This window comes from Scyliorhinus torazame, chromosome 4, assembly GCF_047496885.1.
Source record: "Scyliorhinus torazame isolate Kashiwa2021f chromosome 4, sScyTor2.1, whole genome shotgun sequence".
NCBI classification, from domain to species: domain Eukaryota; kingdom Metazoa; phylum Chordata; class Chondrichthyes; order Carcharhiniformes; family Scyliorhinidae; genus Scyliorhinus; species Scyliorhinus torazame.
The window spans coordinates 354,815,919-354,835,110 of record NC_092710.1 but is presented as its reverse complement, the minus strand read 5'-3'; the positions used below and the strand labels follow the sequence as shown (position 1 = coordinate 354,835,110).

The 19,192-nt window shown below is 44.4% G+C and overlaps 1 protein-coding gene and 1 long non-coding RNA gene across 3 annotated transcripts in view; both read left to right on the top strand.

Moving 5' to 3' along the window:
• znf318 (zinc finger protein 318) overlaps positions 1 to 4,600 on the top strand; it is an 84,664-nt gene extending 80,064 nt beyond the window's left edge. For both annotated transcript variants that reach the window (XM_072500313.1, XM_072500314.1), the window contains exon 9: positions 501 to 4,600. In XM_072500313.1, coding sequence (XP_072356414.1) covers positions 501 to 3,497 — 2,997 coding nt within the window. In that variant the 3' untranslated portion in view covers positions 3,498 to 4,600. The remainder of the gene's footprint in view (positions 1 to 500) is intronic.
• Positions 4,601 to 6,584: 1,984 nt separating this feature from the next.
• Positions 6,585 to 19,192, top strand: part of LOC140411211 (uncharacterized) — an 84,679-nt gene continuing 72,071 nt past the window's right edge. The window contains exons 1-2 of the long non-coding RNA XR_011940841.1: positions 6,585 to 6,770; positions 18,904 to 19,174. This is a non-coding gene — a long non-coding RNA (uncharacterized lncRNA). The remainder of the gene's footprint in view (positions 6,771 to 18,903; positions 19,175 to 19,192) is intronic.

Sequence of the window (19,192 nt, the reverse complement as noted above, 5' to 3'; positions counted from 1 at the left end):
CATTGCTGGGTCAAAATACTGGAACTATCTCCTGTAACAGCATTTAGAGAGTCCCAACACCACTGAAACTGCACATTGATGAAGAAGTTGACTCACCATCACCTTCTCGATGATTTCTTTAATGAGTTAATTCCTCATTTTATCATCATCGTTGTCGTCTCATATTATTGATCTGTGATCTTTGCTCATGCATTTGTTTTGTGTTTCAAAAATCAGAAGGGTTGTTCAGATTTAATGAATGTTACAGAAAACAGGGACAATATATTGTAAGATTTTTTAGGATTTGAGGGAGGGGGCAGTGATGGTGTCAGAAGTTCCCAAAAAATAAGTTATTTTTCTTCCTTTACGAGGAGAAGAATTATTGCACAGAACAGCTGATGTTTTGTTGAATTTTTAAGTATGGGTTGTTTGAGACGCAAGTAAACTTTTCTTTGTTTTAAAACTGTAGATGGTGTATGTTTTCCTCGAGTTACAGCTTTTCTTTCTGTGTTTTTTGACAGGAGTACTTAAATGAGAACCCTGTCTATGAACAACGAAGAAACCTAGACCGCCAGGCAGGCTTAGTAGTGATTACTGAGACAGAGCGCCGGCGTCAGGCAAGTATGAAAAGGAAAATGGATGATGAGAAAGAGTTTCAGAAACAGAAGAGGCTGGAAGAAAGTGATGAGAGGAAGGCAAAGCTAATGCGACTGGATATGGAGGAACGTGAGAGCGTCACTGAGCTGGAAGAAGAACGGAGTGACCGTTCATCCTCCCACAAAATAGAGTTCAGTAACAAGCCAGGTATAAAACTGATGCTGAAAAAGGATGAGATTGAAGACAAGAAAGATGAGGAACAAGGTTCATCCTTTGGGAAATTCAGCTGGAAGAAGCCTGAGAAAGAGGAGGAGAAAAGCAGCACAGTGGGAGTCAAGGAGGAAAATAGTGATGGCAGTAAGGAGAAAGACGATGGCAAGGGACAGGGAGGTAAAGCTGCCCCCAAAACTATTGAAATTAAACTCTCGGGAAAAACTCTTATTGCTCATACCAGCCCATGGGTACCATTCACTTCAGTAAGTACCACCACACAGGCAAAAATCCGGCCCAATCTTCCTGTTGCTAACATGCCACTGAGGAAGGCAAGTGGGTCATCTGTCAGTAAACCAGCACCTTTGGACACATTCCTCTCCATTCGGTCTTCAGGGGCTTCCAACAAACCACTACCTGTAGTTAAGGCTGGAGTGTTGTTACCTCCTGATGTAATCTCCAGGGCATTTGGTGGAGAGGAAGTGACTTTGAAGGGCAGCATCCTGGATGTACATAGAGAGCCAGATCGTTTGGCTGAAGAACCTGCCCCTGGAGTCTCTACGTGTGAGCAAACCATATTGGCTGTTCCAGTCCGCCCACCACCATCACCACTTGCATCTCTCGCTGACTCGAGTAAGAAAACCGAGAAACCTAAAAGCTGTCTGGCTGCTGCTAATGCTAAAGATTTGTATGGTATTTACTACAGTAGCTCAGGGAAGAGCCCAGCTGACAGACTTGGCAGCAATGCCCAAAGTGCCAAATTGGTGCCTGGTACTCTGAAACCAGCAGCAGGACAAATCAAAAATGGGGATGGAAAACCTTCTGAAGAGCTAGTACATTCTGAAAATACTATCATGGCCACTCCCAAACCTGCAGTCCCAGGTCAGAGCAATGAATCTGACGAACAATCTAATATGGGGCCATGTGAAATTGAGGATTTGAGCATCTCTCCAAAACTGCAAAATACAAGTGATGTGATGACTGCTCAGCAAGAGATGATTAACATTGCAGAACAACCAGCAGGGGGTGATGGCAATTTGGGTTTCACCAATCCATCAGAAAAAGTTGGAGATGAAGAAATGAATGCCTCTGCCCTGCAAGCCATTGTAGGACAACCACAGCAGGGTGATGGTGTAACCATCAGTTTAGACGAGGCTAAGGATGTGGAGGAGTTGCATACCTCCAAATTGGATAGTGCTGGACAGTCTCAACATGATGACATCTTCCACACAGTTAAACAAGTTCAGTACATGGAAATTGGTGTTGTGGTATCAGATAACCATTCAGAATGTCAACAGTATGATTTAAGTAATTCAAGTGCACCTCAGGTTAAGGATGTAGAACTAGCTGCTCCTGTGTTTGTTGACGAAGGTGACAGGAATGCAAGCATCCTCACTGCAAGAGAAGTTGGAGATGCTGATACTCCCACACTAGATAGTGCTGTGGATGATGGCTTAAACATCTCCAATCAAGCTGATCAGGTTCGAGATGAAGTCCATACATTGGATAGTACTGCAGAACATTGTCTAGAACCATGTGATAATGTTTTAATTTTTCCTACTGCAGTAAAAAAGGTTGAGGATATGGAAAAAGAAAGTCCTGTTTTAGACAACACTGTAGATCAGCCAGCACATTGTGACACTGACTTCACCATCTCTGAACCAGTTGATGAGGTTAAGGGTGTGGGTGTTTCTGTAGATCAACTAGAACAGTGTGACACTGACTTAAAAGCCTCTGAACTAGTTGATGAGGTTAAGGAGATAAAAGTGGATGCTTTCATATCCAATAACACTGCAAAACAGAAGTATGAAGTTGGCTTCAGCATCAATCCAATGGATGAGGTGGGAAATGTAGAAGTAAATACCCCAATATTAGATGATATCATGCAGCAGCAACAGTTTGGTGCAGTGAAGCAGGTGAAGGTTGAAAAAATAGATGGCCATAAAGTAGATCAAATTGGAAGCAATGAAATACGCAGTTCATTACAGACTGATCTGTGTGATAGCCATGCTGTGAGTGGTTCTATCCCAGATAAGCAAGATATCGAACTGACTAGAACATTGCAAGTTAAATCTTGTGGTAGTGAGGGGGGTACCCATTTTATAAAGGAACTGGGTACAGGTGCAAGCAGTTCACTCCAGGCTGAGCAAGTTGGTACTGATGAGCAGACTATTCCTAACCATGCAGAACAATGCAGGGAAATGGGCAGCTCGCAACAGCCTGATAATAGTGAGTCGAGTTCCCCGGACACAAAGCAGGATCGGCATCACGGTGGGAGCAGCTTTCCTGAAGCAGAAGATCTTTCTGAGTACGATAGAGTTAATATTTCAGATCAAACCAGGCTTAGTAGTGATAGTCAGATTAGCACCCTCAACTCTGAAGTGCAGGCAGCAGATAGTGTAGAAAAGGCCCCAGATCAGCCTCCAGTGCTTCAGAATGTTGAGGTGAGCACATCAGAAATGGCACAGAAGGAAAGTAAACCAAGTGGCTCACAGTCAACAGAAGCTGGTGGTAAAGGCAAGACAGGCATTAGAGAGGAATGCAAGAGCAGCTCCCGTACTACCTCCAGGCGAGCAGCACAAACTGGAAAGGGAGCTTTGGGCTCTGATAAAACAACTGAAAAACGTGCATCAGATGAATCTGCAAATATTCAGGCACCTGCCACGCAGCCACGTCGCAGAAGTGCACGAAACCTTCGGTCAGCAAAGTAAAGTTGGAAAGTAATACTTGACAGAAGAGCAAAATATCTGCAAAGCAGGATGGATATTGTATTCATTAACAGATAATGAGGCACACAAACCCATCTTTGTTCTGATCTGCAGACTAGGGCCTAAGCTTTGTATCCTACTGCTGTCTGCCTTCCTGACTCTTTTTTTAAAAAAAAAAAAAGTTGTGATTTTGTTTTGGGTGGGGGATGATTATTTTTTAGGTATACATGCTGTAAAAGTTCCAGCAAAGGTTTCCAATCACTTTGTAAGTGCTGTGTAGCATTGTAATTTTTTTTCTTTTTGCGTGGTGCTGCATTATGTTGTTACGGGCACCTAGGGCACAGGCATTCCACTTTTAAAAAAAATCGATGTTTAATTAAGTGCGGGATATTTCTAAACCACAACTTAAACTGCTTAAGAAGACAGAAGGCTTTGTGTTGCAACATTTGAAAACTGAGTTGAAGGAATATATTTCCAATGTATTTAGACAAACTGCTCTTCTGTAATTGGTTGCCATTTTTGTACTGGCCAGAAGAAAACATCTTGTCACTTACGATAAACCATTGGATGTTTTTTAAGTAGTTTATATAGTTCATTCTGTTTTATTCCCAATATTGTGCATTAAACAGTGTAGTCAAGTCTGTGTCTGTCTTTTGTTCCCATGTTTCACAATTCTGCAGTGTTATCTGCAATGAACAGATAGACTAATCCAGTGTATCTCATCATCCTATGAGTGGGAAGTGAGTTGGTAAGACAGAACAAGAGCATGGACCTAAATTGTGAATTTTCACTTTTTTCGTAAATACTATGCTTTGTAATTTTACTGTGTTGCAGTAACTTTCCTCTGTTACGGTCTGTAGAGCAATGCACAACTGATGACACAGAAACCAGGAAAGGAAGATACTGAACTCATTTCCCCTCTGAACAAAATATTACCGTATCATTGTATTGGCAGTTTCTGTACGATTCTGTTTGAAACAGTAACATTTGAAAAAAACACCCTGTGAACTTGGAGGATTGTAATCAAAAGTCGCTTGAATGATACTTATTTGCATAATTGCTGTGTTAAAATGTTATAAATAAAACTACTCCATTCAACTCAAAAAGGATCTGTCTCGTCTTTGATCAGTTTACAGCTGCAAAAATGTTCTGGAATGACCAAATGGAAGTTTGACATGTTTCAGAGAAGCACAGAGCACCAATATTTTCATAATGCTTTGCTCCTATTGACTTAAAATAACACAATAGATTGAGAGTTTTAGAGAAAATTATTAAAACTTAGGGAAGACCTCTTACTGTCACTTGCACCGTTGTACAGAATATTACTAATATGGTTGAAGTGGAAATGTAAGTTGAGTTCAGAAAACCATGATCTGTGTTGGGATGGAATGGAAGCTGGCTGGGATCAATCACTGCATGCGTGATGCAATTATTGAAATCAGCGTTAACCATAGTTATGTTTTGAATTACTTGATTCTCTTCCTTTATACATTTAAATTATCTTGGCTCTTCAGGCTCAGCCAGCATTGTTCTGTCTTAGCTCTGCTTGTAGAATGTCTATTAAAAAAACACCCTTATTATTTTTTGCCATCTTTCTGTGCTCTGCTGGCCCAACTCTCAGCAAGCTATGTTCCAGATATATCTTAGCTTTGTGTTGCAAGATGTCTGTTAAACACCACATTGATCCTGAGGTTGTACTGTTTATGGTTAAATGTTTGATTTTATCTGATTGAATTGTGATGTGATGTGATTTGTGTTTTAAGGATCAGGGGCGTGATTCTCCGACCCCCCCCACCAGGTCGCAGAATCGCCGTGGGCCGGCGTGAATCCCGCCTACGCCGTGTCGCGAATTCTCCGCCACCGGATATTCGGCGGGGGCGGGAAATCCACTGCGCATGCGCGGGGATGCCGTGAGCGGCCGCTGATGCTCCCGCGCATGCGCCACCCGGCAAAGTCATTTCCGCGCCGGCTGGCGGGACACCAAAGGCCTTTTCCGCCAGCTGGCGGGGCGGAAATCAGTCCGGCGCGGGCCTAGCCCCTCAAGGTAAGGGCTCGGCCCCTCAAGATGTGGAGAATTCCGCACCTTTGGGGCGGCGCGATGCCGGACTGATTCGCGCCGTTTTTGGTGCCGGTCGGCGGACATCGTGCCGATTACGGAGATTCCCGCCCCTGATCTTTAAGGGGAAACTGGTAACATGCTTTGATTGAGAAAAGGTTGCAAGGGTTTTGCGATACAGTGTGTGTAATGTATACGCTAGAACCAAGTCCTAACATTTTCTTGAAATTAATTAGAACTTTCCTTTCTTCAGAAACTAGGTTTGTCAGTGTCTTCCTTTGATGCTCTTTTGGCTATGTCACCCTGTGTACTTTCAGTGCCTTTTCTTAGCACATGAGCACATAAAATCAAAATAATGCTTCCTCCAAATTTTGATTTATACATATTTTGTTGAGAAACCAATTTGAATGTTCAAGCCCGTTGTGCATTGACTGAGAAGAGAAAATAAACCATAAATCTTCAGAGGAGATAAATAATACCCAAATGTTTCTTCAGCTAGCTGGTTATCAGCATGTATACATCAAACTGCAGTGAGAGTTCTATATGGTCTTGGAGTGTTTATGCCATTTGAGGAAGGCTTAATGACATGTTGATTGTTTGAATTTGGGTGAAGCAGGGGAGGTCCTGTAGGAAAAGACCCTTAAACTGAAAACTATTAAATGTCTTTGGCAACAATAGCCCACTGTTGATTTCACACAAGGGGCATAGCTTGCTGTGTTTAAGGATTTCTGGCTGTGCCTGGTTATGGATCCAGGATCAACGTGGGACATCAAGCCAAATTTTTTATACATTTGTACAGAGGAACAGTTCTTTGCACACCAGACTGCAGATATGTCTATAAAATTAGGGTTACATTTGGAGCATGAGGGCTCCTGGACTGTAGGCAATGTAAAATATTTTGGTGAAATCGGACAATCTGAATAAATTAGATTACAAGGCAACAGGCATGACTGACTATTGGAATGCAAGTTGTGCTCTGACATTCTGACAACTGTGGTTTGTCAATACAATGTGCATAAGATTCATGCTTTCTATCATTTTTATTGTAATGTTCCTTTTTAAAATTTTGTTCCTTTTATTTGTCAATTGTAAATGGCCGCAATACAGGATGTGAATTTCAGTCCTTTTAAGATGTCACATCATTATGGCAATGATATAAAGCAACTGTTGAGCGGATTGAAAATAGTGAGGACTCTCCATTTCCTCGCCAGTTCTTTCAGGTAAGCCAGCTGTCTGTAAAATATAAATTATTTTAACAGACTTTGTGTGTTGGGTCAAGACTTCTGCTTTATTATAAATGGGTGTTGGAAGATTTTTCATAAGGGATCTTTGACTTGTAAAATATCCATTTCTCCACTGCAAACTGGTTAATTTTCTCTGCTATTTTCTGTTGACCATAAGTTAGTCACAATTTACTTTCGACGCACGTTCATTTTAAGGAGAAACATCTGATGATGTATGTTTGCACTTGAACTTGTAGAAAAAATAAACATCCAAATGGATGTGAAGTGGCCAGCTGGAAAGTGCTGTTGAACACAAACCCTTGTACATAAAGATGAGCTCATTGGTGAATGGAGTACAACAATTAATGCACCTGATCAAGTGAAGACTTAAATGCCAGACAGGAATAAGGCAAATTGAAGCCTCTTCCCTCCCATCCCTCATGACTGTCATCTGGGGAGAGATTAAGTCGGTTAGGATTATATTCATTAGCGTTCAGAAGATTGAGAGGGGATGTTATAGAAACTTGGAAAATTCTACCAGGATTAGATAGAGTAGATTCAGAAAGAGTGTTCCTAATGGTGGGGGAGCCCAGAACTAGGGGTCATAGTTTGATGTTAAGGGGTAAGTAAACCTTTTAGGACTGAGGTGAGGAGAAATTTCTTCACCCAGAGAATGGTGAACCTGTGGAATCAGTACCACAGAAAGTAGTCGAGGCCAAAATGTGTAATTTTAAGAAGGAATTAGATGGAGCTTTTGGGGCTAAAGGGATTTGGGGGAGAAGGCGGGATCATGGAATTGAACATGATGATCAGACATGATCATAATGGCAGAGCAAGAGGGCAGCATGGTATCACAGTGGGTTAGCCCTGCAGCCTCACGGCGCCGAGGTGCCAGGTTTGATCCTGGCTCTGAGTCACTGTCGGTGTGGAATTTGCACATTCTCCCCGTGTTTGCGTGGGTTTCGCCCCCACAACCCAAAGATGTGCAGGCTAGGTGGATTGGCCATGCTAAATTGCCCCTTAATTGGGAAAAATGAATTGGGTACTCGAAAAAATTTTTAAAAATAAAATAATGGCAGAGCAGGCTTAAAGGGCCGAATTTCCTACTCCTTCTAGTTTCTATGTATGAATGCCATCTGAATTTTGAACAATGCTACTCACCCAGGCTCCACTGATATGTTAAATATGCAGTATTAAAAGTGATGGCAGTCGCTCAGCAGTTAGAGTTTATGTGCTCTGGGTTGAGCATTGAGCTGTAGTTGGTCCATAAATTATGCCCTTCTCAAGGGAGCAAGTGCTGAAGGGACTGAGACAAAATGGACATGATGCTTCACATGTCTTGTGGGTTTGTTCATACATTTTGGGCAACAAACGAGACCATGGTGAGTTTCATGGTCCTGTGGACTTACATCTATAGGCCTTGTGTTATCACAACAGTGGAGTGCAACCCCATACACAAAACATGATATTAGAACATGATATCTAACCACTACCTCGAATTTGGGATGAATGCCAAGCCATGTGGAACCCAATAGTGGAAGTCCACATGCATCCTACTCCATGGAAATTGACAAAAGACTGTAATCCAGCAACATCAACAGTGCTCCACAAAAGATGAGGTTCACCATCGTTCTTAAAAGGCACTAGCAACTTGATCCCATTGTTTGAAAAACTCTGAACTCAAACAGCAAGCTATTTCAGATGTCCTCCGGGTATAGAACTGCTCCAGTACATAAATGTGCATATCCGCACGCACCACTACAGTGGCTCCATAGGAACAGAAGTAGGCCATTCAGCCCTTCAAGCCTGCTCTGCTATTCAAAGAGATCATGGCTCATCCCTGGCCTACCTCCATATACCTGCCTTTGGCCCATATCCCATTATACCTTTGAACAAAAATTTATCCATCTCAGATTTAAAATTAAGAATTGACATTGCATCAATTGCCATTTGTGGAAGAGCGTTGTAGCCACCTGGGTTGGCCACTTCCCGACTTAAAATGGAGAACCGCAAAGACTACAGGAAAATTCAGCCAACACAGGCAAAAACTAGCAAGTGCAAAATCTCCTGTGTATTAGAACTTGCAAAAGCCCAGACAGCACTGAAACTCACAGCCACCTGCATACTAATGAGCGATCCCCAGGAACAATTGAAACATTTAAGGTGAATAAGGCCAAGCCAGACTCCTCGGCGCCAACAGGAGCCAAGGCAAAGGAAGGCCAACGGACACTTGGGGACCGCCCAGCGATCAGGGAACAGCTCCAGTATTGGAGAAATCGATTCAAGTGATCGGAACGTAGTCCAATCACTTGGAACCAGATATGGGGACCGCCCCGAACGGCGCGAAGCCCCTGGGGATATAAAGTAAAGCCCCCAAGTTCAATTCGGTCACCTTGGCAGGGTCACTCAGCAGTGCGAACCAACCCTTGACAGTGAACTGCCTAGCTGCCGCATCAACCAAGTAAGTCTCCAGTCAACGCACGCTACGAGATAGGCGCTCCTAGCTACCAGTCCATACCAGCTTTTGAATCCTGCAGATTCAGAATCGAACGAAAGGCCATTTGTGATAGTCTAGTAAGTAGAGGTTTATGCATGAGTAGCGATTGACTGTGTATAATAAATGTGTTTTGATTTGAATCTTACTAATTGGTGTGTTGAGTTATTGATCAGTACTTGAATGTGAACCTTGTGGCAGTATCATAAAGATACCTGGCGACTCTAGAGCAAAGGTTATAGAAACAGAGCAAATTAAATAAAAACCCAACGGGCAATGAATTAAGAGCCAACCAAAGTTAGCAACATATTACTGGCGACATTCTGACGGGACCCGACTTAGAAGTGGCCTAACCACTCCGGGAGAACCCAAAATTTGAATTAGAATCCAGTTGGGAATAGGAAAACCACAAGTGTTCAAGCATTTCTGATCAATCCTCATAATTCGGAAGTGTTAATGCATGCGTAACTAACAGGGCTATAAGGTAAAACTGATAGATTTTTGTTGCGAAAAAACTGTTGGGTGTTTGTATTCCGGAAAATAGCGAAAGCCGTACCCATAATTACAGAACCGCCTTAGTACCCCTCGTTCCAAATTTTAAGAGAGTATTTAGTGAGGAAAGATGGCAGTGCAGGCAATGCAACGCCTCATGAACCCTGAAGAATTTGTGGTCGCAGCGACCAGCAGTAGAGAAGGACAGTGTCCCATTTGGGAAGAAGAGATCAGGAAATATCTCAAAGGGAAAGGATGGCCCCTTTGGAGTGAATTCTGTGATAATAAGGAAACAGGACCCGGGAGTATAGGACATACTTGGTGGGAGAACCTGTCAGAGATCCATAAGAAAAGCTTAGGGAAAGCTCGCAAGCCGATGGCAATCGTGTCCTGTCTGGCACAATTGCGAGGCACAGAGGAGGTCGTTCGGACGCTCCGCAAAGAGATAGAGGAGACACATCGAATGAGCAAGGTCGATGTTAGTGAGGTCGAGAAAGAGAATATAGAATTAAGAAGGAAGTTGGCAGCAAAGGATGGAGAGGTGGATGATGCCAAGAGGGCACACCAGTCTTGTCTAGCGCATCTGAGCAGCTTCCAAACCCAATACAAAAAGGCCTATCAGGACACGCAACGTGCAATCCTGGTAAGAGAAGAGACCGAGAAACAGGTAGAGGCATTGCAAAGGCAGTGCAGCGATTTAAAGGCAGAGTTAAGAGCACTCCATGCTGCCACCATGGAGCACAGACAAAGCTCATTAGATCATGCGAAATGCAGGAAGCAGATTGTAGAACCGCAGTCTTTGCTTTCAGTGCAAAATGGGTTTCAGAGCACCTTTGGATCCCAATTAGATGAGGAAGACGGCCCTGATTGGCAAGAATTAAACAAAACCGCAGGTATGTTCAGGGAACATGTGCGCAAGGAAAGCCCCAAAAGAGAAAAACACCCCAACCCCCTACAGAGCAGATAGATCAGGCACCCATGAATCCAGTCACTACCCACCGCACAGTCACATCGGAAGGAGACGCAGAATTCCTTTACACCACCCCCTTAACCGTGACCCAATTACGGGACGCATGCAAAAAGATCACACCGTTCCTTCCCACCTCAGACCCCCACCACTTCTTTGCTAGAGTAAAGCAGCAGGCGACCATGTACGGCCTGGGTGAGTGTGAGCAAGTGAAGCTCACAGTTTTGAGCTTAGACCCTTCGGTTGTAGTAGCCCTTCCCGATCCACAGAATGTAGGAGGAGGCACCCTTGCAGAGATGCACACAGCGATCCTAGACGCGATCGGTTACAACAGAGGTGACCCAGTAGAAGGCCTGAATAAGTGCAGGCAGAAGAAGACAGAACACCCCACAGCGTTTGCTGGACGCCTGTGGATTCATTTTGCAGCCGTTTTCGGCAACTTAGACCGCGCCCATTTGTCCCCAGACAACATGGCCAAATGGACCCGCACCCTTATCTCCCATGCCACAGAGGCAGGACAAAAAGCTTGTACCAATTATGACCCCTCAGAAGAAGCGCACAACGAAAAGTGGGTTTTAAAAAGGTTGTCACGCGCCTGGGAGCAATCTGTCCAAAACAAACCCGCGATTAGAAAACCCAAAGAACAGCTGGCAGAGGCAGATATCCATGCAGTTAAAGCACACCAGAACCCTGCATGGGTGAACGAAGGCATGAACAGCCCCCCACAGAAACCACAGGAGTGTTACAACTGTGGACAATTAGGACACTATGCGCGAGAATGTCAAGCCCCCCTGAAACAGCAATGGAATCAGCCCACAAATGCCCCCCGAACCAGCAACGACACCAACAGCCCCAACCCCCCATCCAGGGAACCATACCCAAGGAAGCAATACCCCAGTGAGCCTGCTCCACCTTACATGCCCCAGGGGTCATGTTACAACTGTGGGCAGCCAGGACACTTCGCCTGAGATTGCAGGAGACCCCCACCAGCTAGACTAGCCCCCGGATATGAAAGAGAACACCACCCACAGCAGCTGCAAGGTCCCAACTGCCCCATGCAAACTGTGAGCACTTACCCACCACTTCTCATGACAGCGATACCTCAGCAATGCCACTTCATTTTTGTTTCACTCCTTCCTCTTTTCTTCGGTCACACTACACTACCTCCATATGCTAGTTACACCCAGTCCAAATGTGATTTACGATGTCCTTTCTGATGGAACCTGCAGCATGTTCTTCAATGTTTGTTTGTTATGTGTTGTTTGTAAACTCGCAAGTTCCACGGCCACACGCCATATTCTCGGCAGAAACCTGTGAAAACTTGCCAGCCCGCTTATCGGCAGAAACCGCTGCGAGCTTGCCAAACCCCCGTTCATAACTGCTCTTCTGGTTCGACGGTAGAACCTTTGCAGCAACCCCCCCACGATGACTACGTTTTTGCCCGTTCTTGCCGGCTGCTCAGGCAGTGAAGAAACGGCATTGGTCTCCGCCCTGCCTGAGGACCCCCCCTCTGGTCAGCTACGCTCGGGTAGAGCACATACGGCATTGATCACAGTCCTACCTGGGGATTCCATCCAATCTTACCCGCCATGGCCCATACATACCCAAGTTTTGACTCATTATGTTCAACCAGGGGCTGGTTTAGCACAGTGCTAAATCGCTGGCTTTGAAAGCAGACCAAGGCAGGCCAGCAGCGCGGGTCCAATTCCCGTGACAGGTGCCGGAATGTGGCGACTAGGGGCTTTTCACAGTAACTTCATTTGAAGCCTACTTGTGACAATAAGCGATTTTCATTTTCATTTCATATTCTTTTTAGTTTTGGCAACCTATGGTTGCTTCCCTCTGCTATTTACATCCTCAAACACTAGGATGGTAAATGACACCGGCTGCGAGACGGCTCGCAGTACGGCAGTATGTTCTCAGATGTTTTGTCCGAATATTCGGTTTAAAAAAAAAAATGAGGGAGTCACACGTGGTGACCAATTATAAAGTGAAATTGGCACTAAAAGACAGACATGCTAACGTTCAAGATATTACACAAGATAGTAACAGATATTATGCTTGTGTCTATAGAACTACGGAACCTCAGGAACTCCAGAGGAAGAAAAAGGAGACAGAAAGACGGAAAGATAAAGACAACCTTCATGTTCACCTGGATCTTAGCAGGATCCTTTAAGTTGCGTGCGGATGCTCCCCCCTGACCTCTACCACACAGGCCGTGAATGATTCCCACCCCTACCATACACTACACCCTGAAATAGTTAACCCCGAGATAGTCACCGACACACCATCATGGTGTGATACGTTCATAACCTGGTATTCACTATCATACGTAATTGAATCCCTTCTAGTATTGGCGATACTCTGCAGCATCGTTCAGACTATCCGCATGAGGAAATGGCGAAGGAGAGCCTACCGTGCTCGCACCCCGGTATACAGGATAAGATCCCCTATTTTCGGTTATCACCAGGACCCCGAACCCCTTGATCTACAATAAAGAACATTTGTGTTGCATCTTTTGTAAATAAAGAAATGTGTTTGGTTTACAACGGAAATATTGTACACCTGTGCTTGACTGCCAAGCCAGAGGAAAAATGTGAATGCTGCTATTTTTATATTGTTAGGGAGTTAGTATGATTTAATGTTTGAGTGAGTGTAGTTTATGAGAGATCGTTAGAGGTTGTTTTTTTTGTTGTAATGCATGTCCCTGTATGACATAGCGCCACTTAGAAATGTTCGTTAAAAAAAATTTCATACATAGTTACGGTCAGTGTAGAGGCCATGGAAGAGTGCTCACTGGGTCAGGAAGTGAAGACAACGCAGTTATGTGATCCTTCACGCTTCGCGTTAGGGATCACAAGGAGGGTGTGTAGCCACCTGGGTGGCCACTTCCCGACTTAAAATGGAGAACCGCAAAGACTACAGGGAAATTCAGCCAACACAGGCAAAAACTAGCAAGTGCAAAATCTCCTGTGTATTAGAAGTTGCAGAAGCCCAGACAGCACTGAAACTCACAGCCACCTGCATACTAATGAGCGATCCCCGGGAACAATTGAAACATTTAAGGTGAATAAGGCCAAGCCAGACTCCTCGGCGCCAGCAGGAGCCAAGGCAAAGGAAGGCCAACGGACACTTGGGGACCGCCCAGCGATCAGGGAACAGCTCCAGTATTGGAGAAATCGATCCAAGTGATCGGAACGTAGTCCAATCACTTGGAACCAGATATGGGGACCGCCCCGAACGGCGCGAAGCCCCCGGGGACTATAAAGTAAAGCCCCCAAGTTCAAATCGGTCTTCTTGGCACGGTCACTCAGCAGCGCGAACCAACCCTTGACAGTGAACTGCCTAGCTGCCACATCAACCAAGTAAATCTCAAGTCAACGCTCGCTACGAGATAGGCGCTCCTAGCTACCAGTCCATACCAGCTTTTGAATCCTGCAGATTCAGAATCGAACGAAAGGCCATTTGTTCCCCTGACCTGGTGGGCCAGTCCAAAGCTAAGTATAGGCCTGTCAGTTATAGAGATAGTTTGTTAAGTAGATTGTATGCATGAGTAGTGATTGACTGTGTATAATAAATGTGTTTTGATTTGAATCTTACTAATTGGTGTGTTGAGTTATTGATCATTACTTGAACTTGAACCTCGTGGCGGTATCATAAAGATACCTGGCGACTCTAGAGCAAAGGTTATAGAAACAGAGCAAATTAAGGAAAGCAGATTTAATTTAAAGGGCTAGATGGGTTTTTTCAACAATCTGCTGTGGTTTTTTGGTCATCGAAGACGTGTAATGCCAAATTTTTTTAAAAAAATTGAATTCAAATTTCACCATCGGGGGTGGTGGGATTCGAACCTGGGTCTCTGGAGTACTAGTCCAGTGACAATACCACCATGTTACTGCCTCCGCTTGCATGTGAAAATGCTTCCTAACAACTCTCTCCTGAATGGTCTTGCCGAAGTTTTAGACTATGCCTCCTAGTTCTAGAATCTCCAACAGTTATCTACCTGGTCCTTTTCTGTTAATATCGTGAACTCTTTGATCAGATCACCATTTATCCCTCCAAGAGGCACGATAGCAAACCTGGGTGGCACGGTAGCACAGTGGGTAGCACTGTTGCTTCACAGCGCCAGGGTCCCAGGTTCAATACCCGGCTTGGGTCACTGTCTGTGGAGTCTGCACATTCACCCAGGTTTCCTCCGGGTGCTGCGATTTCCTCCCACAAGTCCCGAAAGACGTGCTCGTTGGGTGAATTGAACATTCTGAATTCTCTCCCTCGGTGTACCCGAACAGGTGCTGGAGTGGTGACGAGGGGATTTTCACAGTAACGTCATTGCAGTGTTAATCTTAGCCTACTTGTGACAATAAATAAGATTTTTTTTTTTAAGAGCAAACAGGCCTAATTTGTAATAAAGCTCCTCATAAACGTAACCCCTGAAGCCCTCCCTAGAAAGCAAAAATATCCTTCCTGGGGTGTGGTACCGAGCATTTCATTCACCTTCTTACTTGTACTTGCCATTTTAAAGGTCTATGCACCTGAATCCCAGGTCTCTTTGGACATCCACTGAATTTAGCTTCATGCCATCTAGAAAGTACCTTGATCTATCATTTTTTGCTCCAAAATAGATAACAGCACACTTGCTTACATTGAAATCTATCTGCCACAGTTTCACCTAGTCTATCAATATCGCTTTGTAATTTTATGCTCTTGTCTACACAGTCTACCAAGCCATCCAACTTTGAGTCATCGGCAAACTTGGATATATGGCTTTCTATGCCATTATCCAAATCATTAATGAATAATGTGACTACCTGAGGCCCTAATACAGATATCCCTGTGGGACACCATGAGTCACATCCTGCCAATTTAGTACCTACCCATTATCCCTACTTGCTGTTGCCTGCCACTCAACTAATTTCCCAGTCATGTCAGTAATTTGGGCGGCACGGTAGCACAGTGGATAGCACTGTTGCTTCACAGCGCCAGGGTCCCAGGTTCAATTCCTGCTTAGGTCACTGTCTGCGGAGTCTGCACATTCTCCCTGTGTCTGCGTGGGTTTCCTCCCACAAGTCCTGAAAGACGTGCTGTTAGGTGAATTGACTATTCTGCTGTTAGGTGAATTGGCTATTCTGAATTCTCCCTCTGTGTAACTGAACAGGCGCAAAATGTGGCGGTGAGGGGGTTTTCACAGTAACTTCATTGTAATGTTTAATGTAAGCCTACTTGTGATGATAAAGATTATTTTTTTAAATTGCCCTCAATTTCGTCAGCATCTTCCTTAATCTCTTATGTGGGACGTTATCAAATGTGTTCTGGAAGCCCATATAAACAACATCCATACACATTCTATTGTCCACGTTAGTCACTTCTTCAAAAAGTTCAATGAGATTTGACAGAATCCATGCTGACTCGGATCAACTGAAAATTTTTGATGTGTTCGGTTACCCTATCCTTGATTATAGACTCCAACCATTTCCCCACCACAGATAATTCCCTGGTTTTCTTCTTTCACCCTTATGGACTCCAGAGTCTAGGGAACTCAAGACTTAAGTTAGGGCATCTACAATGCGCTCCCCTACTTCTTTTAACACAATTTCACCATCACTGACGTCAAGCTCACTGGCCTATAATTACCCTGGTTATCCTTGCTACCCTTCTTAAATAACGGGACAACATTGGCTATTCTCCAATCCTCTGGGACCTCGCATGTGGCCAACGAGGAAACAAAGATTGCTGTCAGAGGCCCAGTGATTTCATCTCTTAGCTCCCTTAGTAATCTGGGATAGATGCCATCTGACCCTAGGGATATGTCTACATATTTTTAATGCACCTAACATTTCCTCCCTCGTAATAACGACCTTTTTCTCAAGTATTACATATTCCTCTGAGACACCACCAATCAACATCCCTCTCCTTTGTCAATACCGATGCAAAGTACTCATTAAGGATCTCGCCTACTTCCTTTGGTTCTATGCGTTATTTCCCTCCTTTGTCCTTGAGTGGACCAACTGTTTCTCTAGCTACCCTCTTGTTCCTAATAAACGTATAAAATGCCTTGGGATTCTCCTTAATCCTGTCTGCCGAGGACATTTGGTGACCTCTTTTTGCCCTCCTAACTCCCTGCGTGAGCTCTATTCTACTTTCCCAGTATTCTTCAAGTGCTTCATCTGTTTTTATTTGCCTACACCTCAAGTATGCTTCCTTTTTCTTTTCATTGGCACATGCCTGTCCTTAAAAGACGCCCACATGCCAAATGTGGACTTACCCTCAAGCAGGCTCTCCCAAACATCAGCCTCCGAATCCTGCCTAATTTGGTTGTAGTTAGCCTTCCCCCAAATCAGCACCTACATAGCAAATGTAACAACAAAATTTGCGGACGATATTAAAATATGAAAATAGATGGGAAAGCAGCCAGTGAAAAAGAAATACGGATTTTTAGATAGGCGAGGAGACTGGGCCAAAATTTGGTAGATGGAGTTTAATTCGCGTAAGCAGTTCAGAGGAGGTTCACCAGATTGATTCCGTGATAAAGGGGTTGATGTATGAGAAGAGATTAAACAATTTGCTTGTACTCACTGGAGTTTAGCAGGATGAGAGGGGTTGTGATCGAGGTTTATAAAATACTAAAATTATTTGATTTTGATTTGATGTTTTGTCACGTACCGAAGTACAGTGAAAAGTATTTTTCTGCCGCCAAGGGAACGTACACAGTATGAACATAGTAGACAAAAAAAATAATCAACAGAGAACTTTGACAAATGGTACATGGACAACAGTGATGATTACAGTGCGGAACAAGGGGCCAAACAAAGCAGATACAGAGCAAGAGCAGCATAGGGTGCTGTGAATGGTGTTCTAACAGGGAACAGATCAGTCTGAGGGGGAGTTGTTGAGGAGTCTGGTAGCTGTGGGGAAGAAGCTGCTCCTATGTCTGGATGTGCGGGTCTTCAGACTTCTGTACCTTCTGCCTGATGGAAGGGTCTGGAAGAAATCAATGCTTGGGTGGGATGGGTCTCTGATAATGCTGTCTGCCTTTCTGAGGCAGTGGGAGGTGGAGACAGAATCAATGGGAGGATGGCAAGCTTGTGTGATGCGTTGGGCTGAGTTCACCACACTCTGCAGTTTCTTGCGATCTTGGACTGAGCAGTTGCCATACCAGGCTGTGATGCAGCCAGATAGGATGCTCTCTATTGCACATCTGTAGAAGTTTGTGTGAGTCGATGCAGACATGCCAATTTTCTTTCGCTTCCGTAGGAAGTAGAGACAGTGTCAGGCTTTCTTGACTGTTGCATCAGTGTGAGTGGACCAGAACAGACTGTTGGTGATAGTGACCCCAAGGAACTTAAAGGTGTCGACTATCTCCACTTCGGAGCCATTGATACAGACAGGAGTGTGTGTCATGCTCCAGTAAATGTAGACCTAATGTTCCCCCTTGTGGGGCAATCTAGAAAGAGAGGTCACAGATATAGGTGGAGAGGCGGTAGATTTAGAACTGAGATGAAGAGGAGCTACTTCTCGCAGAGAGTGGTGAATTTGTGGACCTCGCTGCCCCATAGTGCAGTGGATCCAAACCATTAAATGGTTTCAAGAGGGAGATAGATATATTTCCAATTTTAAAAACGGGCTGAAAGGATATGGGGAACAGGTAGGGGGGTGGGTTTGAGACCAGAAAGAGATCAGCCATGATCTGATTATAGAATCATAGAATTTTACAGTGTTGCTTCCCAGCGCCAGGATGCCAGGTTCGATTCCTGGCTTGGGCCACTGCCTGAGCAGAGTCTACATATTCTCCCTGTGTCTGGGAGGGTTTCCTCCGGATGCTCCGATTTCCTCCCACAATTCCCAAACTACTCCCACATGCCAAATGTTTGCTGAATTGGACATTCTGAATTCTCCCTCAGTGATCCGAACAAGTGCCGGAGTGTGGCGACTAGGGGTTTTTCGTAGTAACTTCATTGCAATGTTAATGTAAGCATACCTGTGACAATAAATATTATTATAAGAAGGAGGCCATTTGGCCCACCGAGTCTGCACCGGCCCTTGGAAAGAGCATCCTACTTAAGCCCACACCTCCACCTTATCCCAGTCACACCACCTGAATGGCAGAGCAGGCTCGAAGGGCTGAATTGCCTACTTCTTCTAATTCCTATGTTCCTGATTGCGCTCTTTATCCCAATCAGATCCACAGCATCCAGGTCCTACTTACAAGACCGCCTGCCTATATGAGCTTTGAGATTTCATTCATTTACGAGATGTGGATGTCACTGGCAAGGGCAATATTGATTGTCTTCCTAACCAGCAGTTCCTGTGATGAAGGTCATCCCACAGTCCAACTGTGAGATAAGGAGTTCCAGGATTTTAACCACCGCACGTGAAGAAACAGATTTCCAAGTCTGGATTTTGGGGGATTTGGAGGCTATGGTGTTTCCATGCACCTGATAGGTGGTAGAGGTAATGGACTTGAAGAAG